Source organism: Bacillus rossius, chromosome 13 (genome assembly GCF_032445375.1).
Source record: "Bacillus rossius redtenbacheri isolate Brsri chromosome 13, Brsri_v3, whole genome shotgun sequence".
NCBI classification, from domain to species: domain Eukaryota; kingdom Metazoa; phylum Arthropoda; class Insecta; order Phasmatodea; family Bacillidae; genus Bacillus; species Bacillus rossius.
This window is the reverse complement of record NC_086340.1, coordinates 29,886,579-29,912,906: the sequence shown is the minus strand read 5'-3', so window position 1 is coordinate 29,912,906 and position 26,328 is coordinate 29,886,579. Positions and strand designations below refer to the sequence as shown.

The 26,328-nt window shown below is 40.0% G+C and overlaps 1 protein-coding gene across 7 annotated transcripts in view; it reads left to right on the top strand.

The window, feature by feature from the left end:
- Positions 1–26,328, top strand: part of LOC134538421 (multidrug resistance-associated protein 1-like) — a 143,496-nt gene that overhangs the window by 84,867 nt on the left and 32,301 nt on the right. For all 7 annotated transcript variants that reach the window (XM_063379734.1, XM_063379733.1, XM_063379735.1 and 4 more), the window contains 5 exons: positions 4,931–5,098; positions 10,799–10,973; positions 13,544–13,679; positions 15,591–15,723; positions 17,450–17,696. In XM_063379734.1, coding sequence (XP_063235804.1) covers positions 4,931–5,098; positions 10,799–10,973; positions 13,544–13,679; positions 15,591–15,723; positions 17,450–17,696 — 859 coding nt within the window. The remainder of the gene's footprint in view (positions 1–4,930; positions 5,099–10,798; positions 10,974–13,543; positions 13,680–15,590; positions 15,724–17,449; positions 17,697–26,328) is intronic.

The window sequence follows — 26,328 nt, the reverse complement described above, 5'->3', positions numbered from 1 at the left end:
AGTCAATAATTTTATAACAGTCAGTATACAACTAGACGTTTGAAATTTCATTTACCCATGCAGAGTAGATAAAGATAACCACCCACGCGATCCAGCCTCCTCTCGTTATCGGGTCACGCGATAACAAGGGGAGGCTGGAAGCAAACACGTAGCCAATACTCTAAAGGATGAACGAGTTACGACACCTGATAAAAGAGCCAGATCCTATACACAGAAAAGAACGAAATGACCGAGATGAACGAATCTTTCACGGAACTGATCCGAAAGTACCGGTTCGGTGAAAAGAACCGTTCTGCCCATCACTAATATCGGCTAGACAGGCTGGCGGCAGCACAGGCGGCGGATGCATGACGTCATATGGCCTACCTCTCCTTCCCTTGTCCAGACTTCAAGGTTCATCCCTCCCAGCATACAAACCATCATGTCTCTCTCCCCCTCCTCCCTCTTTTTTTCCTTTGGCATGTGAAACTGTCAACATCCTTCCTCCCCTTCTCCAAACTGCGTGCAACGAAAGCAAGGTTTGTATAGTCCATTTCTGGTAAAATGAAACATTTTTAAGGGCCCCCGCGACAGCCATTTACCGTTAATTGTTTTGATACAATTTGTTTGTTAATTACACAACATTATTTCTGCTGGAAAATCACTGAAACTTCAAAATTTCTTTAATGGAAAAATTTAGCAGGGCCGTAAAAGTATTCATTTTTGCCGCAAATGAACTATACTCGCCCTTCCTGCCGGACAACATTCTCGGCGCGTGACGCATGGCAACTACAGTTGTGTGCCGCGCACAGCCACGAAAAACCTACGCAATTTCCAAACTATACTATATATCCGACTGGAGTCTGTTTACGAAAAGCATTTAAGAATTTGTTAATGCCCAACTGGTTCTTTTGAGATAAAATGGCTAAAAGACATGTTTTCGAAGTTTTAGGTGTAAAAAACCCGTTACAAATTTCTTGAAAGTATCATAGGGAAATGCATTACACCTATATCTTTATTTTTCCGCCATATAATGTTATGGTCACCGCTCAAATTTCACAGTTATCTGATGGGAACGAGATGACTGCGCGCCAGTTCAGAAGCCTTGCACTTAGAGGTTTTACCGCGCTAGAACTACCATTGAGCGTCGCTCTTATCATCCCGCTTCACTAACACACACGCTGACCAGACGGCGCCCTAAAGCTGATTAGAGGAAGCATGTAGAAATGCAAGGCAGGAAATTTTTCCAGCTTATCAACCAGGACCCGGGCAAGTCTTGACTATCAAGCTTTTCACATTAAAATATAAGAGACTTGTATTGTGTAATTTCGGTGTTATTTAGCGGTTTTTTCTTAAAAATGGTTTTTTCGCATTTTCCATATAAATTCCCGGAAAATTTCGCGATTTCGCGATTCACCATATAATCGTGGCCCTAGTTATTGCTCGCGCGAGAGGAGAGACGTGGAATGTTAGAAGAAAGATAAATGCGGGGTAGACAGACGGCAGCCAGTGTGTTTCCTGCGCGGGGAATAAGTGGCGTAGCCTTTTTTTTTATGCTGGGTGAAGCGACCTTTTTCTATCAACCCACGGGAAAAGATAATTGCTTGAGCTGTCAAAATAAACATCGCTGCTGCAGTTAAAACAAGTCGAGGCGGGCGTGCATCCAGTCGGTCGCTGTGTATTGTCAACCGATAGTAATCAAAATCAAGAGAAATCCAGCAGGTAGCTTTGCCTTAACTGCGTACCACACTAGACACTCGCAATAAGCTAAATGTAAACACGTTGCCACAAAAACCTTTATCTGCACCCTGCCGACAAAGGGACGTGGAATGGGGGTTGTTAAGCGCTGACAGCGGTCGACAGGAAGCACTCGGCAAGAGAAACGCAGCAACACGTTACTCACCACAAGAAACTTATTTTCTGTCTGTTTATCTTCGGATTTTCGGCAATTTTTTCACGGTTCCTCGAAATCGGGTTGTAATAGAAAGGTGGTCGCAATAAATGGGGTCGCAACAAAAAGGTTTTACTGTACTTCACATGGTTAGTAACGCAGGAAGGGAGGCAGAATTCCCTACTGCATTGTACTCCCTTCCCTTTCTTTCCCTTCTCCCCCTGTTATCCTTCAAACTCTCTTTCCCCTTCACCACTGCACTGACAGCTCACAAGATTCCTGGTCCCTACAATATACTGTGCTTGCTATGTTATAGAAGAGACACACCACAACAAAGCACAATCCACAATCTATACCAGCACCGAAAATTATTCCAAGTCTGACTGTCACCTTTGGGGAGTTGCCCCTTCCTTTCTAATTGTAGGGGGGCTTCCACAAAGCTTTATACAATCTAGTCCATAGACACTTTTGAATGAGGGGGGGGGGGGGGGAGACCTTTGGCGCATCCCTCTCTCATTTCCCTGGTAAGAGTTTGAATTTCAAACAAAACTTTTGTTTCTTGAATAGTGAGTATGATTCTTAGTACATATTTTTCTAAGATATCGTCTGTGTATATTAATCTATATATAAAAAATTGGCTGTTGGTATGTATGTATCTATGACTTCAATAAACTCTGACACCGTTTGACCGATTGCCATGAAAGTTGGCACGTAGATTTTTTTTTGTAACTCACCGCTAGATGGCTACGCAGTGCATTAACTACTAAACCGTTCAACCGATCACCATGAAAATTGATATATGTAGATATCTGAAAATGGGGAATAATTTTACGATATCCATTTTGCTATAACTCGCCACTAGATGGCTCTGTAGTGCATCAACTTCTAAACGTTCAACCTATCAGCATGGGTAAACAGAAAATCATAGGTCATAAACATACAAACAGCAATTGTCCACCGTGTGTTCAGCCCGGGCAACGCCGGGTACTGCAGCTAGTAATTATATTACTAAAAGTAAAATACTAATTTTTTAAAATAATAAACAACTTAGGCTGCAATAACGGCTTCTAGAGCAGGACTCAGCTGGGGCATCAGAGCGACCCCATTTTTCGGAGTGACCCCCTTTATCAGAGTGATATAAAGTGCATGTCAAACATCTTGCAAATTGAGCTCGTGTACCTCGTAATGTACCGGCAAAGCCAAGTGGTTAGAGGGAGACCTAAAGAACCAAATTCTGCAGACTCAACATGGGTCCGATGACTAAAAGTTAATTGCCTTGCCCAAGGATATACTTAAACCTCCTTGGCTGCGCCCCACTGATAGGTATTCGCTCCCTCCCCCTTCCCCCCCTCCTCTTCTTCACCTTCTGATATATGTTTTTGTTCATAAACAACCCTGGACCTCTAGCTACTGAGAGAATTTGCGTAGTAATAATCTTTTAATATTAGAATAGAGGGTGGTGTTGACTATCAACTGGTTAATGTGCTACTTGTCATAGTTCATTAACTAGTCATGGTGTGTGTGAAATGTGTCAACAGTGGCGTAGCCAGGATTTATGTATGGGGGGTGTTAAGAAGCATGCCCCCCCCCCCCCCCCCCCCCCCCCCGTATTAAAGCGGGGGGGTCCAGGGGTCCTCCCCCGGGAAAATTTGGATTTTAAGGTGTAAAATAGTGCTATTTTAGCAGTTTTCGGTACTTAAATTTAAATATTGTGATGGTATAAATTTTATTAATTTTATTATGAAATTTGTTTAAGTGATGAACAAGAAATTAATTAAATATTTGGTGCTAAAGGGGGGGGGGGGGGGGGGTTTGAACTCCTAAACCCCCCCCTCCCCCCTGGCTACGCCCCTGTGTGTCAATTCTTCATGAAAATTTGTTTGCTACGTTCTCTAAATGATTTATGCAATGGGGAATTTTGATTTAATACAATTTCTTAGACTTACGCCATTGCAGTTTTGCACTGTTTGTCATGGTAAAAATTCAAGAACGCACATTAATCTAATAAAAATGAAAACATAAACCTTCAAAGAACAAGCCTAAATCAGCTATGCCAAACATAAACCTAAGGATGAACCTAAACAGGTTTTATGGCCAACACGTTGACAGCACAGATGAACAAATTCAAACTTAAATATCAGACAGCACAAACAGTGGGCTAACGATGTTGAGAAAGTTCCAACTATAACAGTAAATGCAGGCAGACAACAAAACCTGGACAACGCAGCAAGTATACAAACACAACGATGAAGATAAACAGATAGTATGGACAACACGACGACGACATTATCGACGAACACAGTTGGTTTCCTATGACAAAACAGAGGTGTTTCAGTAACTGGCATCTATTCCTGTCATCAGACACAAACAGACTGATATCGGACACTGGAAAACAGGGGAGCCCTCCCCTGCCATTGGCTGTTGTAGGTGAGGAGGTCGAACATATAGAAATTGATAATGAATAAACAGTCATTAGTCATCCAGTTGTGCTAAAATACTTAGTTTACAGTTTTTATTTTTAATGCTAGTTTTATTATATTTTTCAAAGTTTTTATATTGTGGTTCTGTAACATTGTCTACAGGTCACGTAAGTCACGAAACGGTAACAAAATAGTTACTGTGTTGGAAATTACAAAGTGTTTAATTTCTATCAGCGAATCTGTTTTTTTTCTTTGATGCTTCACTTCATTTTATAATCTCATGTTATATGCCAATACCTGGAGCCGTCCAACTAAAATCATGTTCAAATTAAAATATCTCTGAAAACGTTTCTAACACAAAAATCCACATGTTCCTGCGAACAGTGCATATATTTATTATTATTTAATTCTGCTATTTATATATGAAAATTACTCTGTATTATAAAGAAGTTGAGAGAAAACTTTATTTAAAGGTCCTTAAAAAAAATCCTGAAAGTGGTTCACTGGGTATTAGGGCTGTCTATAAATTTCTTCCACTGTTATTCTAAGCAGTTTTCCATGCTGAGTCATCAGTAGTTAGACTGGGTACTTGCACAACACGGAGCGGCTGGTGTGGATGACGCGATGCGTGTGTGAACAGGGCATCAACCTGAGCGGGGGACAGAAGCAGAGGGTGAGTCTGGCTCGAGCCGTGTACAGCAACGCCGACCTCTACCTCATGGACGACCCCCTCAGTGCCGTCGACAGCCACGTCGGCAAGCACATTTTCGAGAACGTCATCGGCCCGGCCGGGATGCTCTGCAAGAAGGTAAGTCCTCCAAAATGTACCGTAATCATCCGAAAATAATGTGACTATGAATCTAATACCACCCCAACCATTTTGATTATTAGTTTATGAAGAAGACTTTATGGATTGGAAATCGCAGTTCAAGTAAATAACACTTTGAAATTATTTCAATTATTAAATTTATTCCATGGTTACCAGACGCTTTCTGGTGCCACTTTCAACAGTAGAGTGATTTACATGGTCTCTTTTGAAACACCAAGCCGCGGTTAGATAAACAAATTGTGTTTTACGATTTTAGTTCGAAAGCTGCTGTTCAGAAAGCAAAGAATGTGGTGATACAGGTGGTTCGTGGTCTGGTCGAAGCAAAGTGGAAGGGACCCTGAACTAACTCCATTTGCACCCTCTCCATCATTCAGCATATCTCATCTGTCACCCCTGTGCAGAGGTTCAGACTAAAGTGGCATAAGTGATGCAGTTTAAAGGCAGAAAGTGTAGTTTTTCAACTAAGCTGTTTCCAATGGCAAGATACAAGTTTTCGGTTATAATGCGACCCCCACATGTAGTTTCCACAGTTTTGGTAAAAATTTTAGCATTATACTTAGATAGATACAGAATTGTACTAGATTTGCGTAGTGCCCTGGTTGAAGCAATGGATTTATGTTAGCTGTTGTAGTATTTTTACCTAATTTTAACTGCCATAATTTTTGTCCATGGAAGAAATGCATAAGCATAATGTGTTTCACTAACTGCATAAAACCTGCTGCAATCCTTCTTTATGGGAGACTCACCAGAGTGATCGGCAAGAAACGAGTTCATAATTGTTGGCACTGTGTGGTTGTACATTTAATGCCTTTCCAGGAGAGTTTAAAATTTCATTGTGTTGTGAATTAACAAAATTAAGGTTTGTAGTTTTGGTGCCTTTGTAGAATTTCATGAACATATTCCAAAAGCACAAGGAACTTTTATTATTTGAGAAACAATTTTTATTTTTAGGAGAACCTTGGTGTAAAAATATACTTAGTTTGATTTTAAATGTCCAACTATTATTTTTCTTTTAGTTACATTACTAATTAGTAGTATTTGCACAATGCTACTGTAATATCTATATATTACTGTTTGTTATTACCAAGTTTATTACGGAGTTTAGAAAAGGCAAAGTTTCTCATAAAAAAAAAGTAGATTTTATCATAAAAAATTAAAACAATGTTATAATAAAAAAAACTGTAACATTCAATATTTTTCTCTAATGCTCCTTAGTTTACTAGAAAGTTATAAATATTAAAATAAAAAGTACAGCTGAAAATTTATTATAAATGTAATGCCTGAAGGGAACATTTTATGGGTTTATATTTTGACAAGTTTCTTTACAATTTTTATTTTTAAAGTATTTTGCATTAGTATAGAATTTTACTCAAATATAAAAGCAAGAAATGGTGTTATTGACTATTGTAACTATCAAGTGTATATAACTTTTGAAGCATTGGGAAAAGAATATATTTTGATTGTGTTTAAGTTTATTTCTGGTGCCAGAATATTTTCAAATATAAATTGCACTTTTTGCCATTTCCGTAGGGTATCAGCTATAGACTGCTTTGTGCTTTTATTTACTTTACTTTCAAAAAAACCATACATTCATGGAAACTACCTTATAGTACACAGTAGTATTTCAGTTTTTTTTTTAAATAATAGCCTAAACGAAAGATTTATGAAATGAATTATATATTTTAATAGGGGTGTGCGGAGACCATTTTTTCAATTCAATTCAAATTTAAGTCGAAGACTAAAATCTAAGTCTTCGCCTAAGGAAAAGTCGAAGGTTAATTAAATATCTTGCTTTATTAAGAACAATACATAAATACAAGTTTGAGAGCTTGAGTGTGTGTTTAGTCAGCACATTCTGTATACCACACACTGAATAAGATTTAGCAAATTACCAACTGCCACAGCTTGTAAATAAAAAGTGAAAATTGTCCAACCAAACTCATTTAGGTAATAGCAAGATTAACATATGACATACATTTAAAACTTGAACACATTACAATTTGGTATTGCATATAACTGTGTATGTTTTTAAATTAAATATCTTGAAAATGGGCTATTTTGGATATTTGTTAAACAAATGTCAGAAATTTTGCTTTTCTTTTTGTTACATTTATTAAGTATACAATACCCAATAAACATTAAAAGTGTAAAGCCTGTCTAGCTTTGGAGCATTGGGATAGATGGCCAGAACTTGGCAAGGACTGGGGTTTACGTGAATGGAGCAGTTTAGGTAAGCAAGGTAAAAGGTATCAGGTACACAGACATTTTATTCAAACAACAAATCAAAACATTAGGTTACTGATGAAGTTAAGTCAATACAAATTTAAGCAAGGTTAAATACAATAATCAAAAAAACATGATTTTAGACAAAACGGGCTTCAAAGGTAAGCCGGCTACACCGTGTAATGATCCCATTAAACAACGCAGTTGACGTGAATGAATTAAAAGCAGTATCAAGTATTACAATTCAAACTGTTTTACATTTTTACAAACTACTGCAAAGTGCAGTTATAAGCGTTACAATGACAAAACTACTGCAAAGTGCAGTTATATTTAAAGATTTACATAATTAAGAAAAGATCAAATACGTGTGACGACGTCTCAGGGGAAGATAGTTACCAATAAAAAAACTAATTTTCCAGTTAAGTTACGTTAAAACATTAATCCAAACCGAATAATTTTGTAGGTGGCGGCCGAAAGGGAATTTAGACAAACCAATTTACGAATATATGAATCTACATTAAGGCAAGGGCCACCGCCTCACACACAACTCAAACCAACTTACATGTTTCCCTTGAGGTCGCACACACACGTAGGTCTAAGTGGACCTAATCGACTACATGCTCGTAAATTACAACAGCTGACAACCGAGCCTGACAAAAATCAAGGAAGAAAGAGGCTCCTGACCGAATTACAACTGCTTTTATAACATTGCGTCGCAGCGCGCGCATGCGCCAATCAAGAGAGGGGGGGGGGGGGGTGAACGAGTAGACATAGAACCACTAGAAGGGGGGGCAAAGGAGGGAGAGGGAGAAGGAGGAGGGGAGCGGAGTACCGGAGGCCGATGCGGCACGCACAGTTCAAATCGCTACAAAAGTTTTAAAATTGGTATGAAGAATCTTGTTGTCTCTTTCATACTTAATGAATGTACAGCTTAAATGAATCAAACAATTTAACATTTACTTGCTTCTAGTAGTAGACTCTTACTCTTATACCGTATATACTCGTGTATAGCGCGCCCTTTTTTCCCCTCAAGTAAAGGAAAAAAATAAGGATGCGCGCTATACACGGGAAAAAAAAAAAGTGAGTAGATGAGGCGGGGAGGAGTGGAAGTCGTTAACTGCCGGTTGACGGGTGACGTTTCTGGCCAGCCCCCCACACATACGCACAAGCAACAAGGCCTCTCTTTCACACACACACACACACACACACACACACGTGCGCGCGCAAGCTCGCAGGTCTCTTGTTTATTTTTAGACCTCCCCCTCTACAGCTAGTAAAATAAAAGAGAGAGAGAGAGAGAGAGAGAGAGAGAGAGAGAATGTTGACACCAGTCCCCCTCCCACTTCCTTCGCTTTGTCGCAGCTGCTACCGGTGAGTCATCTACTCCGTGTCACATTCCTGCCTGCCTCTCTTCCTCCCGCCCACGTACCAGTTGTGACGATACAGCGCTTCATTATCTTGCGTCTACACAGCAGAGTTTAAGTATTTTCCTGACGCATCACCACACATCAATTTAAATTATCATTTGTTTCATACGTAATTACTTAACAGGTACCACAAAATGTTAGTACAATTTATTTACGGGAAAAAAAAATTTTTTTCTTTGGAATTTGTTGCAAAAATCGTGGTGCGCGCTATACACGAGGGCGCGCTATACACGAGTAAATACGGTATATACATGTATAGTGCAACTGCAGCTTAATTTTAACAAACCCTTAGTAATAGTTTGGCCAAAATGCAATGATCCTGTTAATAGCATTCTTGAGATGAGGCACATGGATGGGAGAAAAGGAACGGAAATATAGGAGTGTCCTGGCTGAGGGAACAGTTGTTTCTACATTATTGTCTTTTCCTATTCCTGGGTCACAAAAAATAAAACCTTTCTGTAGTTGAAAAGTTGAGCATGAGACTAAAGCAAAGTTACAGGATGAGTCAGTAATACGTACACTATATACGAACGTTGAACAGTTAAAATGCCAATTAATGATGGTCTGAATTTAAAAAAATTGTAGTTTTTGAGTTAGTAATTTTTTCCTTCAAAAGTTTTAATATGTCCACTCTGTATCCAATTATTTGATACTGTAACTACAAATTTCCATATTATACTGTTTATTTTTTTTTGCTACGCAATCCTGAATAACCCTACTATTGAAAACAATTTAAAATAAAATTTAAAATGTCATAGGTACTTTGTTAGGGGGGGAGGCGGGGGGTGGTAGAATTCTTGGTATGACCAAAAAATTTTAATAGGGTAACTTTGACCATTCATACTGTAAAAAAAAGTACTATGCTAATTTTGCAAGTTATTTTAAAAGACAGTTCATCCAAGCAGATTTCAAAATAGTACGAACCAAACCACTACTTTAAAAAAAAATTAATTTTTTTTAAATATTACCAAAAGTTAAAATTTATTTTTACTGTGATGATAATGTCATGAATACTATTTAAATCATGAATTCAATTAGTCTGTGTGAGACTGACATGAGGGCATTCAACATGAGAGAGTGTGAGGCAGATAGCGTAATACAAAATTTAACTAAGCATTTATTGAAATTAATTACTGTATTGACTTGCATAAGGATGCCACATTTCCTGCAGATTTTTTTGTTTAATAAATTACTGCGATCCATATTCGAGTACATACCATTTTGGGCAAAAAAAAATTAACATTGCATTGTTGCTATGTGCTTAAACAACCAGCCTGTTTTGGTTTTTAATAAATATGTCATGAGTAAGTATAAATTGTTTAATCAAAATATCTCAGCAGTGCATGTAAAGCATCATGAACTGTGTCATTAGCATATGTCCGCAGCCTCTTGGGAGGCTACCTGGCTGCCGCTGGTAAAGGTGGGTTTACGATTAAAAGACCTAAGAATTATAAACTTGATCTGTACGCCGACAAGCACATGTTCAAGTAATATCCAGTTTATGATTGAATTACTGGTCGTTAATTCCAGCCAATAAAAATGAGCAAGAAAGGAACCATTATATTTCAATTGAATTTTTATATTCCTAGATATTATCTGTGTTTTGAAGTGCATTTCAGTTTGTAATCATTGTCAGTTAATAATTTGTTTAACGTAACATCTTTATCCATGGTGAAATTGGTTATGTACCTCTTAAAATACCAGATGAAGTGCGTGAGCATACGTGGTTCTCTATTGTCTACCTGATAAACGTTCTGATAGTTCTCATCCATTTTTATCGGCTTGAGTGGTTATATTCCATGGTAAAAACAGCAGTTAGCTGGCACTGCGGATGTTATATAAGAGAAAAACTTAGGAATCTTACAAATTTTTTAATGGATAAAATGAGGTAGTTGAGGTGAATTTTACTGCATTCTGTGTTTTGCTTTGCATTTTGGTGTTTTGGCATTGTATTGACTTCAATTTAGGGAGTATTGTGGTTTCATAGTTTTTCACCAGATAATCTTGCCTCTACTTCTTCAATGTGCAGACAAGAATCCTGGTGACCCACGGAATCACGTTCCTGCCAGAAGTAGATCTCATAGTGGTGCTGAAAGATGGAGAGGTGTCAGAACACGGCAACTACAGGCAGCTGCTTGAGAGGAACGGGTCTTTTGCCGAGTTCTTGAGACAGCATGTGGGTCAAGGTACCACGTCTGAAGCCGGTGAGTTCTTGAGACAGCATGTGTGTCAAGGTACCACGTCTGAAGCCGGTGAGTTCTTGAGACAGCATGTGGGTCAAGGTACCACGTCTGAAGCCGGTGAGTTATTGAGACCGCATGTGGGCCAAGGTGCCACGTCTGAAGCCGGTGAGTTCTTGAGACAGCATGTGGGTCAAGGTGCCACGTCTGAAGCCGGTGAGTTCTTGAGACAGCATGTGTGTCAAGGTACCACGTCTGAAGCCGGTGAGTTCTTGAGACAGCATGTGGGTCAAGGTGCCACGTCTGAAGCCGGTGAGTTCTTGAGACAGCATGTGTGTCAAGGTACCACGTCTGAAGCCGGTGAGTTCTTGAGACAGCATGTGTGTCAAGGTACCACGTCTGAAGCCGGTGAGTTCTTGAGACAGCATGTGGGTCAAGGTACCACGTCTGAAGCCGGTGAGTTCTTGAGACAGCATGTGGGTCAAGGTACCACGTCTGAAGTCGGTGAGTTCTTGAGACAGCATGTGTGTCAAGGTACCACGTCTGAAGCCGGTGAGTTCTTGAGACAGCATGTGTGTCAAGGTGCCACGTCTGAAGCCGGTGAGTTCTTGAAACAACATGTGGGTCAAGGTGCCACGTCTGAAGCCAGTGAGTTCTTGAGACAGCATGTGTGTCAAGGTACCACGTCTGAAGCCGGTGAGTTCTTGAGACAGCATGTGTGTCAAGGTACCACGTCTGAAGCCGGTGAGTTCTTGAGACAGCATTGTGTCAAGGTACCACGTCTGAAGCCGGTGAGTTATTGAGACCGCATGTGGGCCAAGGTGCCACGTCTGAAGCTGGTGAGTTCTTGAGACAGCATGTGTGTCAAGGTACCACGTCTGAAGCCGGTGAGTTCTTGAGACAGCATGTGTGTCAAGGTACCACGTCTGAAGCCGGTGAGTTCTTGAGACAGCATGTGTGTCAAGGTACCACGTCTGAAGCCGGTGAGTTCTTGAGACAGCATGTGTGTCAAGGTGCCACGTCTGAAGCCGGTGAGTTCTTGAAACAACATGTGGGTCAAGGTGCCACGTCTGAAGCTGGTGAGTTCTTGAGACAGCATGTGTGTCAAGGTACCACGTCTGAAGCCGGTGAGTTCTTGAGACAGCATGTGTGTCAAGGTACCACGTCTGAAGCCGGTGAGTTCTTGAAACAACATGTGTGTCAAGGTACCACGTCTGAAGCCGGTGAGTTCTTGAGACAGCATGTGTGTCAAGGTACCACGTCTGAAGCCGGTGTGTTCTTGAGACAGCATGTGTGTCAAGATACCACGTCTGAAGCCGGTGAGTTCTTGAGACAGCATGTGGGTCAAGGTACCACATCTGAAGTCGGTGTGTTCTTGAGACAGCATGTGTGTCAAGGTGCCACGTCTGAAGCCGGTGAGTTCTTGAGACAGCATGTGTGTCAAGATACCACGTCTGAAGCCGGTGTGTTCTTGAGACAGCATGTGTGTCAAGGTGCCACGTCTGAAGCCGGTGAGTTCTTGAGACAGCATGTGTGTCAAGGTCAAGGTACCATGTCTGAAGCCGGTGAGTTTGTGACTTAGTGACGATCTGGAAGAAAATCAATCAGCATTGATTGGCTAAAAATATCTCTATTAATTCTTCAGTTTAGAAAAAAAAATTGGTGTATGCATTTCTTAAGGCCTAGTCTTACATGCCATGTTGATTTTTTAGTTTTTTCATTAATACTTATATTTAAGAGCTATATCTAATATTTTAATTTGTTGTTCTGTGACATATATTTTCTATGGCAAGGCACCTGGAACAAAGCACTTGTGTGTGGGAGGGAAGTGGAAAGGGTAAAGTAGGGGTAGGGGTAGGGGTGCATCGCGTGAACTTACTGCCAGAAAAATAATAATTTAAATAAATGAGCTTCAGTTAGTCAAGTGTAATATCATAGGTGTAAAAAGTTGCACAAGTGAATATCTGTTGGAAATATTTGTGGCAGAACAATAAATCCAAGGTAGGTGTTGAGTTGAAATTTTGGAAATAGTCTTTTAATAACAGTAATGACAAAAAAATGAAAAAGTAAAGCGGGTGAAATTGCGCTTTTAGTGGAATCTAAAATGAAATTATTGGTTTATGAGAAAACTGTTTGAGGTTTCCAGCGTAAAGAAAAAGGCGGTTGTATATCGTTGTTCACTAATGCTTACCCGAGAGTAAGGAGTGGGGCGCTTAATATTCCCCTTCCCCTCTCCGCCGAAAAGCTGAGCTTGGCCGTGGAGTACGGAAGCGTGAAGCTTGGAATAAAGGAATCTTGCTGGATCCATTTGTTTCCATCCATGTGGGAGTGCGTGAAGTGTAAAGATGTGAGGGTCGCCTTAAGAGCCCACATAATTAATAGCATCTAGCTGGTCCTATGCTGAGAGCAGACGAGATTTTTGTACTAAGCAATTTTATAAGGGTCATGTCTCAAATTTTGCCACACCTGGACTACGTCTTTCCCTGAGTCCAGAATTCTAGCTCATAGCAATACACTGACTAATTCTCACCTACTTACGTCGAGTGATCCTGGTGTCAACCTTGTAAGCATACAGTTTCAAATTTTTGTTCCAGATTTGGCATACCTCAGACAGATGTCGGTGGATTCTGTGGGTGCAGAGGGACTGGATTGCCTAAGTCAAGTTATTTCTGAGACACTAGATTCTGATGATTCCAAACAAGGAAATGCTATCTCGGGGTCTTTGCTAAGGTAACTTTAATACCTGCCTGATGTTCTTTAGTTATTTATTAAATTTATTTAGTCAATAATTAATTTTAGTTCTTGGCATAATTTAAAAAAAATATTACGTAGTAGAATGCATTTATTTTCCCGTCTTCAAGTAGATCTGCAATGTTGCACCAGAGGCTACTCAAGTCTCTGTAAGTTCAGTTTACTGTAACAGAGGCAGGAACGGGTGAAAGAATTTGGTTTGGCTCTGTGCACCCATCGTCCATTGAATACTTAACATTGAATGAAATATGTACTAGTTATTTCATAGAATCTATAAAATTTTATGTACGGTATATACCAAATTTTAGGTGACACCTAATTTAAGACAACCTGAAATATTGGCTGAATATGTGAAATTAATGACTCCTAATGTCCTAATACAAGTTTACTCCTGACACAAAAATACTTTTATTTCAAGCTGGCAGTGAATAAACAATTTTAAGAATAATATGGTCTTAAATTCAGTATGATTTGAAACATAGCATGACTTTATATGAAGCATTAAGTAAATGTAATAAGATGCCTTAATATAAAAACTTTTAATAAATACAATCATGCACGGAATCAAACTATAGGTGCAGACAAGATTTAATGGTTTTATTTTAGTCCAATTTTTGCTTTTAAAACAGAAGATTTCATTTATTGTTTTTATTTATATGAATACTGTTTTATAATACTTGCTCCACTAAAATAGTGTACTTGTATGCTGCATTTATACGATAAACTAATATGCAATCAGTTGGTTCAGAACAATAAAAATAAATTGGCGAGCATTTGTGGTTTAAAAGTGATTCAATAAAAGATGCACAACCAAGAAAATTATTAAAATTTTTCTAATCGTCACTTTGTTACAATTTTTGTCTAGAAATAATGACATTCCTTTGAATGTCAAACATTAAAAGATTACTTTTTTTTTGTTATTTCAATTTAAGTTTATGTTTACATGCTACTTAATTCCATTATATAACTTGCATTTTGGTGCCATTATGTGTATTAACTTGTATTTTGTGTTATTTTGGTTTTATTGCAATTCACCATATATTTATCCTTATCAAAAGGGGTTGGGGGGAAGCTTGCCCCGGGCACCAGATTAGGGGGTGCAGGTTGAGCCAACAATTTTTTTTATTGAACCTTGAATATGTATAGGATTTCATTTTATAGTAGTAAAAAGTAAGTTTAGTTTCTGTACTTTGTCAAATAATTTTTTAATAATGTAATGTAACAATTAACACAACTTAAATTATATTTTTTAAACTTTGTGATTATATTGAACCTCAAACACTGTATTATTGCTATAAATACAGTATTTGAAATACAAAGTAGACTTAAACACTGGTAAGTACACTGGTTGTTATAATATTTACTTAAAAATGTTACGTATCATGTACTAGGATGAAAATAAATTTTCCTGGTAATGTTTCATTCTGTTTGAGAGAAGGAAATGTGTGAGGGGGGCACTAATTACTATTCCTGCCCCGGGAGAAGGAAAGTCTAGATCAGCCCCTGTATGTATTCTGTGAAAAGTGAAAACTGTATATGAATGTGCTCCAAAGCTGAGATTAATTCGAAAATAAGACTACCCTGAAATATGAGACACATCTGAGTATAACATAACCTCTTCTATAAAATGGTACAATTACAGCCATTAACAAGTCATAAAATCTTATAAGAGAAATGTAATATGATTATAAAAATAACACACTGGTCCTAAAAATGTTGGCGTAAAGAATTGTGAATTTTTTTTTTTTAGATTTGAAAGAAACCAGCTGATACATTTTTTTTCTGCTTCTATATACATAAGAGTTAATGGAAATACGAAGCCCTACAATTCCATAGTTATATTTGGACTAAACATTTATATCGACTAATCAAGTTTGTTGCATGTTGCAGGCAGCAGTCTCGCGAGAGCTCCAGAAGCATTGTCCTTAATGGTAGCGGAAAACAACTGACACCTAGTGAAAAAGACAAACCCCTTTTGGCAGGGGAGAAGCTGATAGAAGTGGAAAAAGCAGAGACTGGAAGTGTAAGTTTTTTTTTTGCTTCTATATTAATTTTTGTTTTACACAACATATGCAGGTCTGAAACTAACTACAGAATTTTAAGTTTGAGGAAATATATTGTTAGCCTCTGACAGTCACAAAATATTATGGGCTGAAAATCAAGATTGGGATTGACTGTGTTGAAAATATTTGTAGTTCCGTCCAACACTTTATTGGTAAAGTTGGTACTGTAATACTGTATTTACCCGAAAATAATGTAACTTTGAATGTAACGTCACCCCAAACTTTTTGATTATGAAGATATAATAAAATACTTTTTGGAGTGGAAATCACAAAATACAAAGCACTTGAAAATTATTTAAATTAGTAAATTTATTTAATATGGTGAAAATTTTGTCAGTAAAGTGATTTATACAGTCCTCTTGTGAAACAGCAACCCGTAGTTGGAAACAACGTTGATTTTTATGACTGTAGTTGAGAAGCAGTTGTTCAGAAAGCCAAGAATAGGGGATATACGGTGGTCATCTGGAAGAGGGGTGCCTTCTCTGGCAGCCACGGTGAAGAAAGGAGGAAGCAACCCTGGTCTAATTCCAGTTGCATCCTGCATCTCTCATCCGTCACCCCTGCGCAGAGGCTCAGGAAGCTCCGGACTGAAAGGGCATAAGTGACGTAGTTTACAGGCAGAGCGTGCAGTTCTTTAACTAAGCTGTTCCCAATGGCAAGGTCCAAGTTTGCGATTATAATGGGACCCCCACTTTCAGTTTGAGCAGTTTTGGTAAAAATCATTGTATGTTTTATGTTAGGGTAGAAATGGGTATGTGGTTGCCAGATCAATTGGCGCTAGGGAGAGTAGGCGCAGCAGTCCCTCAGGAGCCCCAGTTTTATTTCATTTTGGTTTTTGAGGGTATATTTATGTTTACTTAAAAACTTTAATTCATTTGTTAAACTTTTCATCCATTAAAATTTTGTATGAAAGTACTGAAGTCCAGTATTAGAGACCATAAATTTTGTAATTACATATTTCAAGGACAAGCTTCCGGACTTATTTAAGGTCATGTTTTGCTACTGCAGTAAGACAGCCCTTCCCGAATAGTCTTCCTGGAGCTGACCCTGTGCCAGATAGGGTATGTCCAAGTGGGCAGTCCTACGGAAGGAGCAAAAAGAGAGAGATAATAAAAATTCTAGTTAAAACATAGAATGTTTAAGAAATCAGAAATGCGTCAATATAGCCTTTTATCCCTCAAAATTTGGGACTCTCCATTTAACTGAGAGGTATTCCATTCCAATCAAAACCGTGTTGTCATCTCTTCCCCCCCCCTCCCCCAAGTGTGTGTGAGTGTGTGTTAGTGTGTGAGTGTGTTAGTGTGTGAGTGTGTGAGTGTTTGTCAGAGTTTGTGTGTGTGTGAGGCTTTTCAACTGTCGGTAGAAATGACACAAATTCAAATATATAAATTTATTGCATTTTGCATTTATAAAAAAAAAGGATAACAAGGGAATAAAAAATACAGCAAATACATTTTATACATATATTGTTTTAAAAAAAACACACAAAAAATACAATTTTATACATAAATTTTTTTAAATAAAAAACAGCCAGCATATACATTTTATACATATGTTTTTCCACATATAGGTATATGTCCAATTTATGTTTTTTACATGGTATCTACCATCTAAGATTTTTCAGGTAGGTATAAAATGAATAAATATTACTTGCATGTGTATGAAGTATGTTTATATTTATTCCAGGTTAATTTAGAGGTGTACACGTACTACCTGCGCTCCGTGGGCTTGGTGTTCGCGGTCGCCACGCTGCTGTGCAACGCTGTGTACCAGAGCTTCGCCGTGGGGGCCAACCTGTGGCTGTCCGTGTGGTCCAACAGCGCGTACAGGAATGACGTGTCGCCCCTGAATGTGTCTGGGAACTTCACGGCTGAGGGGAATGACGACCAGACCATGTACCTGGCAGTGTACGGTGCTCTGGGCTTGGGCCAAGGTGAGGTGTACTTAGCTCTCTGTGCACTGCATTTGGTAGGTGTGACTTCGTGAGTGGAAGGAAGTCGCATGGAACGGAAATGTGTAACCACGTTGCTGTCATCTGTGGCGGATGACGCGAACTAAGGTTCACAAAGCCAGAGGGGAAACTTTATAGTACCTATTAACTGTTTAATCAATTTTAACTGATGGGCAATATTTTAATAAACTATCTAGCGGTAAGTGCGGAAACTACGTTGATTTGAGTTCAGAAATTTAGTAGCTAACACTATTTGCATATATTTATCATGCTGTGCATTATTTTAAAGAATTCTTCGTTAAATTTTGTGTCAGAGTTTCTTATTATAAAAGTATTTGCAACATGAGAACTTATGAATTTGCTCATTTCTAAGGTTAGATGTTACACATCTCTTGCAAGTACTGAAAGACTTATTCTCTTTTTTTTTTTTTTTTTTTTTTTTTTTTTTTTTTTCGGGATTTGGCTTTAATGAGCCTTGATTTTATTTTCTGCTTTTGAAATGTTAATGCTACTGTGCTCTTTTGTACACATTGAGGCTTAAGGTAGTTTCAGCAGAAGGTTTTGTACAAATTCAGCACTATTGCTATGCTTGTACTTATATCATGCATTTCTGAATTGAGATTGAACTTAATAATTTTTGGTTATTTTCCTGTTTTTTTAGGGTTATAAATGTTTTGTGTACTGAAATGCATAGAAGGTGGTTGTGTTGATAGGAAACTAACTTTGCAGTTACATTACCTGTCATTCAAGTTGGGTTCGCTCAGCCTTTTATGGGGTCTGATTGGGTCTTTTCTATTGTAATGGTTATGTGAACAAGTAATTTACATTTAAATTTTAAATTTGATAGTCGGGTTTAACCTTGTGAAATAAATGATTAATAATTACGTTATCAGAAATACTACCTAAAGAACAAAGAAAGTACTTTTAAGGCCCGTCCTACAGTGACATGGAAGCAGACAAGGACAACATATGCGGATACGTAAATCACGGAAAAGATTATCGAGTAATGCGCATGCAGACATAGACACGCATTAGCAGGGCAGGTTCCATCTCTTTCTTTTACGGTACTTTATGTGGCGGTGATAACCTTGCTTGTTTAAATTTGTAATTCATTAGAATTTGTTTCAAGTACAAGAATATTTGTATAGGACCAGTTTCAATGACTAATTATTAATTAGTGGTTTATGTTTATACATGTGTATATATGTTTGGGTATATTTACATACATATCTACATACACACACCAATTGTGTTATGTTCTCGTCTCTTAAACATTTTTGATTAAATTAATACTTCGTAACCGTGATATTCAATATTTTTTTTATAGATTAAGTAACTATCCTTGTGCTTTGAACTTTATTTTTCGGTACAATATGTACTGCATTATTACGTTAGCAAATTTAATTTAATTTTAACACATGAAAGTAACTTTGTTATAATTGTGTAATTGTTGTGTCCTTTCGTAAGTTGGCAGCAGTGCGACATGTTGTAAACAAAAGGTGATTATGGCGAGACGCGGCTACGACAGGCGCGGCAGGTTTTGTGTTGTGTGCGAACAACGAGGTGCAATATGAGTACCATGAAGGCTGCGATGTGCGGCATTAGACTCATCTACATAACACTGGCGACGAGGTCGGAATAACCACGCGTTTTCGGGTCGCATTGGGCACGTTAATAATCCGCGGCAGCATAACCTAGATGGCGTCGTGGAACTCGTTTGGTGAGTTTGTTCCAGGCCGGGATGCCTGGCAGACGTACGTGGAATGGGTGAAATACCTGTATAGCGAATAAGATTACAGACAAAGAGGAGCAGAGAGCCATATTTTTTACGGTATGCGGGGCCGAATTGTACACTTTAGTGGCGTCGTTGTGCCTGCCGAAAGCTACCAGTGAATTGGATATTAAGGACATTTTAGCAGCATTGTCCAATCATTTCAACCCCAAGCCGAGCGAAATCGTGGAAACTTACAAATTCCACAAGCGAGATCAACAGGAGGGTGAGTCCATCTCAGAGTATATGGCCGAGCTACGGCGTCTGTCGGCCCACTGTAACTTCACAGATTTGAACAGAGTGTTACGCGACCGCCTGGTGTGCGGGGTGCGCGACAGGACACTGCAGCACGCAATGTTGGGCAAGGTTGATTTAACCTTCCAGTCCCCCCTGGACATGGCGACTGCGGCCGAAGCAGCGGGTCGGAACGCAAGTGATCTAAGAGGGGAAGTGAGCGGTTTGACGGGAGCAGTAAATCGGTTAGGCCTAGGTACCTCCAAGGACCGGCACACCGGACAGAACAAGTCTAACCTGGTTTGTGAGGACGGGCCACACAGGCGCACACTCGAGCGGCAGGCTTGCTGGCGCTGTAATGGATCGCACAGTCCAGAGAATTACAAACACCATTCCTCAAAATGTAATTATTGTTCCAAGCTGGGACAACTTGAACGGGCATGCATATCGAAACAGAAACACGGTTCCAGGGTGCAGGGGACATCAAGAGGGGCCAAAACAAACCCTAGTAGCGGGGCTTTTCATGTAGCGGATGGACCAGATCCAGCCGGCGAGCACTCTAGCCTGTACAGTCTCTACCAGTTACAGGCAAGCACCCCCAGAAATCACCCGCCATTCAAAATGTGGGTACAGGTGGACGGTAAAGACCTAGAAATGGAGGTGGACACAGGGGTCGGATTTACCGTTATAAGTAGCGAAACATTTGAGAGGTTATGGCCGAGCATACCAGAGCTTAAGGCCGCGAATCTTCTTCTCCACACTTGGTCCCAGGAGAAGCTGCGGGTACTAGGGGCACTGGAAGTGCGTGTACAGACGAATGTTGCAGATGTACAGTTACCACTCTTAGTGGCAGATGGGCGTGGACCGAGTCTACTGGGGCGGAGCTGGCTAGAGCCCCTCGGAATTTCAGTGGAAGGGGTGCACACCATGCACTCGTTAGCAGCAAGCATGGCCGCACAGCACCCCAACGTGTTTGCCAGCGCAGACCTGGGGCACTATGTAGGGCCCCCAGTGAGCATAGACATTGAGCCAGATGCCAGACCAATTTTTCGTAAGTGTCGGCCTGTGGCATTTGCACTGCGCGATGCCGTAAGCAAAGAGATAGACTCGTGGAACAGGGAGTGTTTGAGCCAGTAGCGTATTCTAAGTGGGCAACACCCATTGTTGCTGTATGCAAAGCAAATGGTTCTGTCAGATTGTGCGGCGATTACAAGTGTACTGTGAATCGGGTGTGCCAAAGCGAGACTTACCCTTTTCCAACTACAAATGAGGCTTTTTCCAAATTGGCCGGTGGTAAGATGTTTACTAAATTAGACTTGGCTGATGCATACTTGCAGGTGTCCGTGGATGAGTACACCGCCGACCTACTGACGGTAAACACGGAGCGACCGCTGAGCAACACTGGCAGCGGGTCAACCAGGTCCTGGGTCGGTTAGAGGCAGCTGGGTTACGATTGAAGGAGAATAAATGCGTATTTGCCGCATCATCCGTTCAATTTTTGGGGTTCAGCGTAGACAGTGCTGGCATACACCCAACATCAGCCAAAGTGGATGCTATACACCTTGCACCGGCACCCACCTGCAAAAGGGAACTACAGGCTTTTTTAGGGCTACTCAACTTCTACGACCGTTTCCTACAGGGTAAGGCCAGCATAGCCGAACCACTTCACCGTCTCCTGGATGCTGGGCATAAATGGGAGTGGACTGAGGTTCATGAAGAAGCTTTTCACGCTGTAAAAGAGCTTCTTCTGTCAGACGCAGTCTTAGTACATTACGATGCAACGAGGCCTGTGTCATTGACATGTGATGCTTCAGAGTACGGCATAGGGGCAGTTCTGGCTCATGTGGAAGAGGATGGGAGTGAGAAAGCCATAGCTTTCGGGTTGCGCACATTGCACAAACATGAGCGTAACTACGCACAAATAGATAGGGAAGCGCTCGCAGTAATGTTTGGGGTGGTAAAGTTCAGGCAATATGTGACAGCGAGACCCTTCACAATTATCACAGACCATCAACCCCTGTTGCGGTTGCTGGACCCCACCAGGCAAACGCCAGATTTTCTATCGCCGAGGTTGCTACGTTAGGGCCAGTTACTGTCCATGTTCGATTACAGGATCACATATCGGCCAGGACAGAGCATTGCGCATGCGGATGCTTTAAGCAGGTTGCAGTTGAAGGTTACAGAAGTCCAAGTGCCCGCTGCGGGAGACGTGTTGATGTTGGAGGCATTGCCAGATCCCCCAATTGAAGCAGCCAGGATTGCTGCACTGACAGAGGCAGATCCAGTATTGGGTGCGGTCAAGAAGTATGTATTGCGGTGGCGGCTGGCCACAGAGTGGCGCAGTGGCTGATGAGCTCCGCCCGTACTGGACACGACGGGACGAGTTGTCCCTGTACAAGGGGTGCATCCTTTGGGGCAGCAGAGTAGTTATCCCCTCGGCGCTTAGGCAGGACCTGTTAGTAGTGCTCCACGCAGCTCACAATGGCGTGGTGAAATCAAAGGCAATAGCACGCAGCTACATGTGGGGGCCGAAGATGGACGACATTGAGAGAATGATAGGGCTGTGCCAGCAATGCCAACAGTCACGGGCCAATCCACCCCAACGTGTACCCGCTAGTTGGGAACCAGAAACCAAACCTTGGGCCAGAGTACACATAGACTTTTTTGGGCCGTTCCAGGGCAAGGTTTTCCTTCTCGCTGTTGATGCCTACTCCAAGTGGCCGGAAGTTAGAATAGTAAGGTCTGCATCATCAGCATGTGTGGTGCGCGAACTGCGGGACATTTTCAGCATTCACGGGATTCCAGAATGTTTGGTCTCTGACAACGGATCCGCGTTTGTGTCAAGTGAGTTGGGAGTGTTCGCACGGAAAAATGGTATCCGGTTAGTGCGCACAACACCCTTTCACCCCTCTAGTAACGGGCAGGTAGAGCGCATGGTCCAGACGGTCAAAGGGAAACTTAAAAAGGGGGGCACGGGTGACTGGCAGACCCGGCTAGCACGAACATTGTTCGCACTGCGTACCACCCCAGTCACTGGAAGTCACAAGACTCCAGCTGATCTGCTCATGGGTCGTGCCCTTAGGACAGCTTTGGACCTGATTCAACCGAACCCCAGCAAGTCGCCCTCAGTACAGCCACCAGCTGAGCGCCACAGCAGACACTTCAAGGCAGGAGACACAGTGTGGTACAGGGCTTACTACAAGAACACCAAGTGGTTGCCTGGGACAGTACTAAGCACACAGAGTCACCAGATATTTATAGTCAAGGACGACATCGGAGGAGAGCATAGGCGCCACAAGGATCAGATCAGGCACAGGGTGCCCAGCGGATCGGCTGAGGCAGATGGGCACCTGCCTGCGAGGGGATGGCCCAATGAAGCAATCGAGAAATGTGCCGCGGTCCAGGTTCCACCTAGGGGAGAGCAGCCCAAGGGTGAGCACGACACTCGCAGCACCCATGACAGGCGGCAACAGGCAGCAGTAGAAGACACCGCAAGCTGCGAGGACGACACAAACCCCTTTCGCGGATTCAAGACGATTGAAACCGTTGGCAGCAGTACCAGCTACGCGGAACAGTTCATCCAGCAATCCATCGAGAGGGATCCAGCCAGCGTCTGCATCAGGGGAGGACCAGTGTTGGGAGAGCCCATCGCGGAATGGGAGCACAAAGGCGCCAGTGACTCTAGGAGCGACAGTGCACGGCTCGCCTAGGATCCGGAACCATCGGAGAGCGACCAGGCGGCTGGAGCACGACGGTACCCACAGAGAATCAGCCACCGACCCAAGAAGTGGGAGGACTATGTACTGTACCACTAGTGTAGCATAGTGTAGTAAGATATTTGGCAAGGTTTTACTGTACTGTGATAGGGAGCTTTTAGTAGGGAGGAGGTGTTGTGTCCTTTCGTAAGTTGGCAGCAGTGCGACATGTTGTAAACAAAAGGTGATTATGGCGGGACGCGGCTACGACGGGCGCGGCAGGTATTGTGTTGTGTGCGAACAACGAGGTGCAATCTGAGTACCATGAAGACTGCGATGTGCGGCATTAGACTCATCTACATAACAGTAATCGTGTTGGTCACATAAGTTCCAAATCAACTTATTGGTTGCAGTTTGTTACATTTCTGTGCATTGTGGAACCGGCAGACAGACAGCGAAACATAAATTTCTTGTGCTTCCATGTTCTGTGTCCGTGTTTTATGTTTCACCATCATTGTGGAACAGGCCTCAAGCCTAAAATTTTGCTAGCCCAACTTATCACAATGTATGATAAAAAAATTTTAAATACTTATAAGTTATAAGGCTATAAATTTACTCAAAATAGAATATAGATGTAAGAGATAATTTTTAATCTGATTGCATTTTTCTTATTTACTGTTCAGGCCTCAGTGGTAAAAATTTTTTTAGCTATGCATTAATGTTACTTGAAGGTCAATTGGCAGTAGGCCTGTGAGAAGTTTTGACTAAGCAAATCAATTGAAGCTCTTTTTAATATTTGATTTGACTTTGCCAGGAAATTTACTATTTATGTTATTTGAAGCTTCACATCTGATTTGAAGTTAGGCATTTTTTGCAAAACTTTATAACATGGAAGCTTAAGATTACTCATGAAAAAAAATTTAAGTTATTTTTTACTGTGCAAGTTTTGCACAAATTAAGTTGGTTATTCAAAAATATCAAATGTGGCATTCAGGTTTGCTTTTATGAATGCTTAATATTAATATTATGCATGATTAGTTCATAATTTTTATTGAATGGTTTTATATATAGGGCCCAAATGGTTTATTACTTAATCAGTTAAAACATTAAAAACATTAATATATATATACGTATATATATATTTACTTCAATCAAGTATTGTATAAAATGAGTGTAATACAGCCTTACTGAGGACAATATTCAGAATTTGATTCGACTTTGCGAGTATTTTAATAATTCAATTTTATTTTAAGAAAAAGACTAAATAAACACCAACAAATCAGCATATTTAGATGTGTAAATTTACTTTGTGTAGAAATATGCTTGTGTCATAATTTTGTGAAATCAACTTTTTTTTTAATTGACATAACTTCAAGGCGTCATCCTCACCAATGTGGTATTTATTCTCCATTGGATACTACTTAAGAATTTTTAATGTCTCATCTCAACGTTAACCTTTATCTTCTGTGGCGTTGGAAGAAAATATTACCCTAATATTTAGTGCCTACTCTCTTGGTATAATGTTGCAGCACGGAGTAACTGTGGTTTTATAATTGATAAGATATTAAGGTAGGGCCTGTTGGAGGCCCAAAACCCAGTATGCAATTCACAGTGAAAATTCTGTGGGGATGTAATGGCGTAATGATATAGTGTGTCCAGGTGCAGTGATGAAATTAGTAATCTTTTAACCTGATGATTTTGATAAAGATCATTCTGAGCAGTGTGTGGGAGTCGCAAATGGCTTCTTCTATGCGTAATACTGTCAGTAGCACTTTTAAATGCAGTAAGATGATAATTTTTCAAAGTTCTTTCGAGAGAACAGCAAAGAAAGCTCTCATCGTTAACTTCTAACCGTAAATCATGATGAATGATACAAAAGTGTATTGTCTCTACTTGTACCCCAAATGCACAGAACACTGCTCAGCCTTTCTGCTAGATGAAAAAGTGGTCCTCTTAGCATAGATTATATATTTTACAGCATGTTTATAGTTAATGAAAGTCACGAAAAAGTCCCAAAATAAACAGTAATGGTGCTTTGATCTAACAGTTTTTTGCTAATTTCAATTTGTATTTTGTTTGTTAATGCCCTTCTTCAGTTTATAGTCACACAATAATAATTTGGAAACAGTAAACTTAAATAATTTGTAAATCATCCCTGAGAATGTTTAAGATTTCTAACATGAAAAGTAGATTTATTTCATACTATGATTAATTTTGCTTGACTCTTGAGATGGAAAAAAAAATTGTAAAAAGAATTCCATGAAAAATCCTGAAATTAGTTCACAAAGTTTTTGCAAATACCTTGTTTCATAAAATCAACTTACTTTTATACTAAATGGATAAATTGTGGAATAATTCATGTGTAATCAGAGTTTTATTTTATTTGAGGTCATGTGTTTGAAGTCTTACATTTTATGTCTTTCATACGAGATGGTTGTTCTGTTAATGTTTTATATTCAAGGTTGTCATACATTTGATGTCATCGTACATTTATGATCATCTTACATTCTAGGTTGTCTTACAATTTGAGGTAAATATGTTTAAGGTACATATTTTTATATTTGAGATCCTCTTCTTTTCATGTCATTTTATGATTAATGTAATACTAAATTTCAAGTTGGCATAAGTATTCATACTCAAATAACCAGAGAAAAATATTATTATTTAATTTTTTTATAAATTGGACCAGTAAGTCATATTGAAATATCAAATTGTCTGTTCACTCCATCTGTCTTTTCCTTTTTATCATGGTACATCTTGTGATAAAAGTTTAAAATGTGTCCAGATTTTAAATCTAACAGTTATTGGTTTTAAGGTATGAATCATATTTGTGTAATTATTTAAACTCTGGTTTTTGGTATTTTGTCACAGTTTATACTTGCAAGTAATGGTCTGGCAGTAATACAGTGGTTTT